Below are 10,425 nucleotides of genomic sequence, written 5' to 3'. Positions count from 1 at the left end.
CAAATACATTCCTTTGTATTTCTGGCGTATCATGCTTTTGATTTCAACAGCTTGTACCTGAAAAACGATAACGGTCACCCCCTTACAATTTTATTTTCTGATGTTTTTTACAGCAGAATCCACATGTAAAATATAAAAAAAAAAGTATATGGAGTAGTTAATCACGTATACTTCGCTTTAAATAGATGTCTCTGTTTACTACCTTCAGTTATACTATTTTTATTATAACTGATGAGTGCAGAGTGTTTATTAAAATGCCTTCAATCACCGTATCAGTTGGAATTTTAAATTAATCGGAATAAACATATTATCTTCGATTACCAGTACCTTTATTTACTCATATGAAATAGCATGCTCCAAAAACTGTTGAAACTGACAAACTATATTAAATTTCTAAACGTTTGGATTTCCTCGCTGCTGCAGAGGAACATATCATATGATCACATTGTAAAGCCAAATCATAACACGGATAGGCTTTATCCTTGTCACCGGATATCTCAAAGCATACTCCAAGAATTGTTAATGAAACAGATAACGTACCTGAATAGACAAAATTCTTATTTTTCACAGTTAAGTATAAATCATTTAAAGCTTGTTGCCTGCTTGGTATGTTTCCAAGATGATAATAACATAGAAATCTAAGACAGTGAGACATAACAGTTGGCGATAAATATTGTGCATCATCATTCACTTCCAGCTGTAGTTCCCTTGGTATTAATGATGAGTGTTGACTGTAAAGAACATTACGTACAGTAGCTGTTCGCATCTTTTCATTCAGTGTCATTTTAGAATGTACCTTATTTCTATAATCAAGTTTATCCTCTTCACTGTAGGTTGAACATCCAATGAACAACATACCAGGTGAACATCTTGACAAAACATATTCCGTTATTCTGAGTGTTACATTATACTGTCCTGTTACATAATAAAACGAGGCGTATAACAACCAACCCGAAACAGCATCTCTTTTTGTACCTTCTATTAAAAGTCTATGATAACGTTTGTGTATGTTGTAAGTTTTGACTGTCCCTTTGGTATCTTTCGTCCCTCTTTCACTCGTTATTGTAGGTGGTGGTAGTAATTGTGCTGCAAATTGACTTTTGACAGCGTGATGATGTTTACATACTTCAATAATAAATGTAGCATATTTGGACTTGATTAAAGATTCAATAGACATGAGTGTCTTTAAACATTGTGATATGTCTAACATATTACTCGTGGAACATATTCTGTAAAAGAAAAAGTCTAACTTAATGAACGAAAATTCACTATTTGATCCTAATAAACTTCCATTGTCGTTCGGAAATAAATGTTTTGTTAATCCGTCAGTTCCATCGCATTTTATGCCATACAAAACATTTAGCAGTATTGTATTATTATCTGAATTGACTTTTCCTAGGAACATGTTGTGCTCAGGTATAAAATAATTCGGACAATAACACTTCTTTACCCATGATATCAATTTATTTAGACAGTGAGAAAAACAAACAAATAATTTCGATATTTGAAACGTGTCAATATCTACCTCCTCTGAGACCCAGAATAAAGCCGTCTTCAGAAAGTAAGAACACAATAAACCTTCGACATGTTTGTTTGTGTTAATAATTAGTTTTAACGTTAATTTGAGGAGACAGTAACATAACAGTTGAGTGAAATTAAACGAATGAACAAGTTGTTTTTCTGCTACAGAGAAAGATAATCTCCATAATATATTACAGTCTGGGATAGTTCTTGGTCCAATAGGTACTAGTAAACATCCGTATTGTTCAATTTTGTCAATTGTAGAATTAGGTGGCCATTGATGTCGATAACGCGATGCCCATGCTATTGTACTGTAAGGTAAATATCTACTTCGAAGGCAGAATGCATAATCCACGTACTGACCTTGATCTGATAAACACGGGCCGTGTGTTGATAGATGCTGCAGTTGAATAATCTCTTTTATATTACTAACAAATTTTTTCACTGATAAACATAAACCTTTACTAGTACTTTCAAAGTATTCATATGTTTCCCCATCCGCTCCTGCTATCAATCGGAGTCTGGTAAATCCAGGATGATCTGTATCTGTCTCCATAACCAATGTTGTACATTGTACTGGGTGTCTCATATTCCTTAAATCCTGTATTACATCTACGTTGTTGAGGACGAACATGATATCCATATCACTACCTTGTAAATCGAGTCTTTCTGCTAAACTGCCACTTGAGATTATTGTGTCTGCTTTTGGAGCTTCTGCATTACATATCATATCTTGTATGATAAATAGTTGTTGTCTTTTACGTATGTCTATTTCAGTACCAACTGTATTAACTAAGTTCTGGTATAAGTATCTTTCCTTCAAATCGTCTTCCGTACAGGACAAGTAATCTATAAAATATTGTTCAATTGTGTTGATTTTATTTTGGTTTTTGGTTGTGTTGTAAGAAACAAAACCTTGTAAAAAAAAAAGATCGGAGAGTGTAAACATTGACAAGAGAAACGTAGTATCTAAGGTAAATAAATAAAAGAATCGCCTACAAATGTGGTAGTAATTATGCTACTGTTATGAATTGTGAACTCGCGACTAATGCCATTACTTCATGTTGAATGTCGTATGTCCATGTTGTCTGTGTTGATATCTAGGAAAGATCACGATATGAAAAAGGATTTCTACATTGTTGTTTCGTCGTTTCTCTTAGATCACTGGGATTTTAAGATGTTCACCCTTACTGAAGTTAGTTATTTTTTCGAGTGATAGTATATCATCAATATCGGTGTATGTCTTTTTTCACAAAGCAAGCTTGAGATTTCAAATCACGTAACATATAATTGTAGTATAAGGTGTGTAAAAAGCATATATTTAAATAGTATTGCCAAATTGTAAATGAAGTATTACAAGATGTAAGTGTTGATCACTATATTGTTTTTTAAGAGTTCATCTTACTAAAACCGAAAGCTGAATATCACAATATTTCTGTAGAAGGGAAATATAACTAGACGTGTTTGATAAATGATTACTCTTGACAAAGCAAAAAGGGGCAACACATACAAGAGAACCAGTCAATATTATAGATCGAAACTATATTGACAACGCTATTGATGACAAAAAAAAAGACCGATAAACAAATAATTGTACACGCTACGCAAGACACAACATAGAAAAACTCAAGATTAAGCAACACAAAACCAAGGGTGATCTTATGTGTTCCAGATTGGTTAGAATATCCTGTTTCATATGTGGCACCAGCCGTGTTGCTCGTGTTATTTCAAAGCCGATAAATAGTCTAATTTGGTAGGTCACATTCGTGAAAAGAAAAGGGGATTTATCCAATCAATTTATGACCTCTTTCTACCAAAACGAACGCAAGGTTTAACACTCTGATTTATCATACATTTTAAGTCTGAAAAAGCATGTTCGACATTAATTCGTCATTATTGTAAAATTGTTCGAATATATCTTATCCTCAGATATAAAAAAAAAAAGGTTCTCTATGAAGTCATGTTTAAGTCCGTATCATTGAGTTGAATTGTTGTGCATCCGTTTGGTGGCACAGAAAACCGCTGCGTAAGTTGTATGTGTTTTCGGTTGTCGGGCGAAACTTGTTTTTATCGATCTTACGATTTAAGCCATTTTCAACTGATTTTTACAGTGTGCTCTTATGTTGTATTCTTATACCACTGTTAGGAGAGGGTTGTTTGCTCACCAACCTGTAAAACCTCGCAACATTCTTCGTGTGACTGTCATTACTCAGGAGGCTGTAGTTAAGAAGTTGTCGTTTGGTCATATCTGTCATATTTGTTTTTGGTTGATAGTTTGATAATAAACTAGGTCGTTAGTTTTCACACTTGAGAAGCCTTATTGACGAATATAGAGTAAAGGTTTTTTTCATTGTTAAGGGCACACGGTTGCGTATTATGCTTAAATTAACTTTTTGTTTTAAATTTTGGCTGATAGTTGTTTCGTTTGTCATTAAACTTCATGTGGTTTTCTTTAAATGGTTGTAAATATAGAGTATATGTCTGTGTATGGAATAAAACTGTTCCTGTGGCTCAATTTTCGTGCGATATATTGCATCAGATGAACCGTCTAATGGCATAATTGCAATTGACAGTAATGGCCATCAACCTTACAAGGACAAAAGCTCGTTATGCAAAGGTGATTTTAGTACGAAAATATCTCCTACAACAACGGTACTATACCATCAATTGTATGTGACATAGTGCATGAAAAATCACTAGCAACCAAGACAAAGTCAAATAACACCAATATAATTAAATTCAAAGTCACAAAATTACAATCAATGGTGATTACTTGGAGATCAGTTGCATATGACAAATTGATAAGAAGGCAAGTTCCAAAATAGTGAAAGGCTTTTGATATTGACTCAGCATCTGATTTTAATTCTCATTAAAACAGAAAAAATATCCTAATATATATCTCGATTTCATAATAACAAACTGCAAATCAAACAAAACCAGATGCTCCGCAGGGTGCAGCTTTATACGACCGCAGAGGTTGAACCGTGAACAGTTGGGGCAAGTATTGGACACAACATTCAAGCTGGATTCAGTTCTAAATTTGGATTGTGATTAAATAGTTGACACAGCATAGGTTTTTGACACAGAATGATTGTGGTCTAATGAACTTAAAATATATTTTTTGCCTTTGAGCAATGCACTATGCTGTTGAATATTAATCCTCTCAAAAAAATGTTTGAAGAAATTTTCTTTATATTTATGAAATATGAAATGAGAAAAATTACCCCCCCCCCCCCCCCGCCCCCAATTTTCAGATCCCCCTTTCCCTTTTTCCAAAACTGATCTCAATTCAAATTTCAAATGGAGTTTGCAACACTACTCATTTAAATACATCATAAAATATCAAAATGTAAAATAAAGTGCTTGTTATCACTGAATGGTAAAGATTGTTTTAATTTATCAGTTGGTAATAAAAGTGAATATACATTGTATATTGTTTAAAACAATGATTCAAGTTGATTCAACTACTATTCTGGACAAAGAAAGATAACTCCAATTGAAAATTTCTTGCTATTGCACAATATTGTGCAATTAGATATTTCTTGCTATTGCGCAATACTGTGCAATTGAAAATATTTGCTATTGCACAATACTGTGCAATTGAAGATTTCTTGCTATTGCGCAATACTGTGCAATTGAAAATTTCTTGCTATTGCACAATACTGTGCAATTGAAGATTTCTTGCTATTGCTGAATACTGTGCAATTGAAAATTTCTTACTATTGCACAATACTTAATATAATAATTTTGGATCCTGATTTGAACCAACTAGAAAACTGGGCCCCTAATCAAAAAACTAAGTACATGTTCAGATTCATCATATCAAAAAAGCCCAAGAATTTATTTTTTGTTAAAATCAAACTTAGTTTAATTTTGGACCCTTTGGACTTTAATGTAGACCAATTTGAAAACGGGACCAAAAGTTAAGAATCTACATACATAGTTCAATTTAGCATATCAAAGAACCTCAATTATTCAATTTTTGATAAAATCAAACAAAGTTTAATTTTGGACCCCGATTTGGACCAACTTGAAAACTGGGTCAATAATCAAAAATCTAAGTACATTTTTAAATTCAGCATATCAAAGAACCCCAAGGATTCAATTTTTGTTAAAATCAAACTAAGTTTAATTTTGGACCCTTTGGACCTTTGTGTAGACCAATTTGAAAACGGGACCAAAAATTAAGAATCTATATACACAGTTAGATTTGGCATATCAAAGAACCACAATTATTCAATTTTTTATGAAATCAAACAAAGTTCAATTTTTGACCCTTTTTGGCCCCTTATTCCTAAACTGTTGGGACAAAAACTCCCAAAATCAAACCCAACCTTCCTTTTATGGTCATAAACCTTGTGTTTAAATTTCTTTGATTTCTATTTACTTATACTAAAGTTATTGTGTTAAAACCAAGAATAATGCTTATTTGGGCCCTTTTTTGGCCCCTAATTCCTAAACTGTTGGAACCAAAACTCCCAAAATCAATCCCCACCTTCCTTTTATTGTCATAAACCTTCTGTCAAAATTTCATAGATTTCTTTTTACTTAAACTAAAGTTAGAGTGCGAAAACCATGAAAATGTTTATTTGGGCCCTTTTCGGCTCCTAATTCCTAAAATGTGGGGACCGAAACTCCCAAAATCAATCCCAACCTTCCTTTTGTGGTCATAAACCTTGTGTTAAACTTTCATAGATTTTATTCACTTTTACTAAAGTTAGAGTGCGAAAACTAAAAGTATTCGGACGACGACGACGATGACGACGACGACGATGACGACGACGACGACGACGACGACGATGCCAACTCGATACCAATATACGACCAAAAATTTTTCAATTTTTGCGGTCGTATAAAATGCGGACCTAAAGGCGTGTTCCACGTTTTTTCTTTGATCGTTGAATATTAAGTCACAGTTATAACAATGTAGTTACCTTGGCAATATCTACTGTTCTCTAAGTATTCCATATATTCGGTTGATGTTTTGTCAGGATATCTTATATTAAGTATGTACTGCTCGTGTGCTTTTCTTCTGTCTAAACATTCTTTATACGTTCGTTCAAACTGTTTAATTGTCAATCCGAGAACGTCATTTGAGATAATGATCCCTCCGTCTTCTGATTGGTAAACACAAGGTGAGTATTTGCGTCTTCCAGAATAAGGAAAACGTTTGACGCCGTATTTTTCCCAGTACGTTATTTTTGTAAATCCACGTACAATTTGATCGTTATCGTTTTCATCGTTTCTCGAGTTTCGGTTCATGCTTAGCTGTAAAGTATAAATTGAATATATAGTGCATACTGTGAATGTCTAATTTTTACTTTAATAATGAAGTAAAAATTCAGTATAATATTAAAGTGTTCTTTTATTTGTCTTTGTAAACTATTTATGTTGACTGTTTGTTCAATTTGTGGTAATATCCTTTAGGCGTGGCTTAGTACTTTTATCACAAGCCCAGTAGTCAACATTTCGATGTTGACATGAATATCAATAATTTGGTCATTTTTAAATATTTCCTGTTTACAAAACATTGATTTTTTCGAAAAACTAAGGATTTTCTTATCCCAGGCATAGATTACCTTACCCGTATTTGGCACAACTTTTTGGAATATTGGATCCTCAATGCTCTTCAACTTTGTACTTGTTTGGCTTCATTAATATTTTGATATGAACGTCACTGATGAGCCTTAAGTAGACGAAACGCGTGTCTGGCGTACTAAATTATAATCCTGGTACCTTTGATAACTATTTACACCACTGGGTCGATGCCACTGCTGGTGGACAATTCGTCCCCGAGGGTATCACCAGCCCATTAGTCAACATTTCGGTGTTCCCATGAAGATAAAAAAGGTGGTCATTTTTATAAATTTTCTGTTAACAAAACTTTGAATTTTTCGAAAAACTAAGGATTTTCTTATCCCAGGCATAGATTACCTTAGCCGTATTTAGCACAACTTTTTGAAATTTGGATCCTCAATGCTCTTCAACTTTGTACTTGTTTGGCTGTATAAATATTTTGACTGGGTCGATGCCACTGCTGGTGGACGTTTCGTCCCCGAGGGTATCACCAGCCCATTAGTCAACATTTCGGTGTTTAAATGGATATGATGAGTCTTAAGTAGACGAAACGCGCGTCTGGCGTACTAAATTATAATCCTGGTACCTTTGATAACTATTTACATTTTGAGTGATTTGTGGAACGGTCAATTTTGTATTATTGACTTTCATTTTGAGAATCAGCTTTGTCTTTAAACATTTTTGTTTTTCGTTGTTGATCGTTGTTGGCATATTTGTTTTTCATACTGACCAAGAGTGCATCATATGTTACAATTTTCCCGATTATGTCTGTTTGTAATGTGCACGTACACATTGATGTAAATATAATTGAATGTTATGCACTGTCATACAAAAGACATGTAAAGCTAGAACCAGGTTTAATCCACCATTTTTAACATAATGAAATATTATGTGTATACTTTTTGAAAACATTAATATATCTGTTTGACAATGTTTGAGATATACATTACAGAAATTTTAGACATATCAAAAAGATAAATGTAAAAGAATTTACCCTAGCCTTTTACCTCTTTTATAAATATAAATAAATGTACGGTTAGATCAAATTAAACAGGAATTTCCACTTTCGATATCAAAATTAGCACAGTCGTATTTTTATGTATTTAAAATATCGATGTAATTTAAATCTTCTATTTTTATCGTTATAGTACACCTCTATTTTTAGAAATTTGAACAAAAACAAATGTTTATATGACATTGACATATAGATATATTCACAATGCATATTAACTGTTTAAATAAAGAATAGTGTTGACATATTTTTCGATTAAAAAAAAGTTTAATGATCAGAAATACTCGGCTATAGGATCACATCTATAGAAAGCATTCTTTCGTCAAAATGTTGACTCGATTGTTAATACGGCGTACACTTTGTATAAAGAACAAGTAAGACATGTAAGAATAGGGAGGAAAGTTTTCAGCTAACACAAAAACACGACGAACAACAGACAGCAGCAGAGCAAAAGGGAAATGACGGAATTAGATATAACATGTCATTTATGATAACAAAGTAACATTAATGTATTCGATAATGCTTACGAACGAACTTTTCTGATTCATTCATTTGTGTGTGTATCTTGATATCTGAATATAATCTTATATGAAACTTATGTTTTTCTTCTTTCTGTTAAATTTAACGCTCTGTCATGGTGCGACTTAAAGAGCTGACAGTACTACGGATGGATTTCGTCAACATTGTCATGTATATTTGAGGCGCTCAGGTTTGTGACGATTATTTTCATTCGTTTCGCTGGATCAAAGTCAAACGTTTGATTTGAGAGTTTTTATAAACCTCTTTAAGTTACCTTGGGATTCGGTATTTTTGTTATACATATTTTTATATCATTTCAGTAATATATATTAAAGGTTAGAAGTAATTGTATACAATATAAATCATGTACATTTTGTGGAGAATATTTAATCAAATTTAACCTTACCTTTGCTACAATATAAGCTTACAGGTATTTAAAAGATGTACGCTTGGATCGCATCCAACAGGAAGTTCCACTTTCGTTATCGAAATTGAGAGGCATTCAAAAATCAATTGTAATTTAGAGTTTATATCATGGTTGTTATGTTACATTTCTATTTTTAGATATTGAATCATACTTATAAATATAGAAAGAAAAAAACCACACTCAAAAAATAAATTGTTGAAACAAAGTGCTCTTTTGTCCTAAAGAAGACTTGTTCTGTTTAGCCTTGTATGTATGCACTCGTTAAGATGAAAAACACCACGATGGCGAAATAAATAGAAAGAGAAACAATAGTCAATATATGATCATTATAATAACATTTACATATTTAGAAAGAAAATCTAGGCGATAGAAAAACAAACAACATTATGTCGTCAAAATGTTGACTATATTGTTTATACGGTGTCACTTTGAATAAGTAAAATTAGGAGAAGTTGATACGAAACGACAAAAGTTGACTTATTAATAACGGACAGAAGCAAGAACAGATAGAATGATGGAAGGAATAATACCAGTTCATCTTTAATAACATGAATAATGAAATACAATTTAATATTATCATGATTATGATTTAGATTTATGTTTAAAAAAAAATTCTTCTAACCATGCTAACAAATGATTATTAAAAAAACAAAGAAATGCTCTTTCTTGTTGCAAGAGTCTTATTGTTGTAAAGATTGATTTTCTCAACATTATCATATAAATTTGAAGCAGTCAGGATTACTACAATGTTTTTTCAATCGTTTTGTTGGATCATAAAGTCTAACGTTTGGTTTTGTAAGTTTTTATAGACCTCTCTTATTTAAGTTACCTAGGGATGTGATGTTTTGTATTTTGTTTGTTTTTTTTTTCAGTATTAACATGATGAACATGATGAAGTAGTGAAATAAATTAAAATTTAAACCTAATTGTTAACGATATAAATTAAGTCCATTTTGTGAAGAATATTTAATAAAAAAAATAAACTTACCTTTGCTACAATATAATCCTAATAAAATTTAAAAATAAATGGACGCTTGCATCGAATCCAACAGGAATTTCCACTTTCGTTTATATCGAAATTGACCAAATCATTTCCTGAGGCATTCAAAAATTAATTGTAATTTAAAGTTTATATCATTATTGCAATGTAACACTTCTATTAATATGCTCCTGTTACGCAGTCTTTTGCGGCTGAGTTTTCTTTAATAAACTATGAAACTATGAAACTATTTTTAGATATTGAATCATACTAAAAGTCTTATAAATTTAGAAGGAAAACTAGTATCTCAATTGTTTGTAAAACAATTGAAAGGTCTTTCCTGTAAAAGTGATGTTTTCGTAATGTAGCTTGTACGACCTTTCGTTTGAT

The 10,425-nt window shown here is 32.2% G+C and overlaps 1 protein-coding gene across 3 annotated transcripts; it reads right to left on the bottom strand.

Moving 5' to 3' along the window:
• Positions 1 to 315: 315 nt before the first annotated feature.
• Positions 316 to 10,195, bottom strand: LOC139497931 (uncharacterized). Of its 3 annotated transcripts, none has more exons than XM_071286180.1 (3): positions 10,045 to 10,195; positions 6,456 to 6,789; positions 316 to 2,370 (listed from the first exon to the last, which is right to left on the bottom strand). In XM_071286180.1, exons 2-3 carry the CDS (start codon positions 6,781 to 6,783, stop codon positions 386 to 388), a joined length of 2,313 nt encoding a protein of 770 aa, XP_071142281.1. In that variant the 5' UTR covers positions 6,784 to 6,789; positions 10,045 to 10,195; the 3' UTR covers positions 316 to 385. The 3 variants fall into 3 exon arrangements, with proteins under 3 accessions (XP_071142281.1, XP_071142279.1, XP_071142282.1); XM_071286178.1 differs by lacking the exon at positions 10,045 to 10,195 and adding an exon at positions 9,036 to 9,195; XM_071286181.1 differs by lacking the exon at positions 10,045 to 10,195 and adding an exon at positions 8,093 to 8,166.
• Positions 10,196 to 10,425: the final 230 nt, after the last annotated feature.

Source organism: Mytilus edulis, chromosome 12 (genome assembly GCF_963676685.1).
Source record: "Mytilus edulis chromosome 12, xbMytEdul2.2, whole genome shotgun sequence".
Lineage (NCBI taxonomy): Eukaryota > Metazoa > Mollusca > Bivalvia > Mytilida > Mytilidae > Mytilus > Mytilus edulis.
This window is presented reverse-complemented; position numbering and strand designations above follow the sequence as displayed.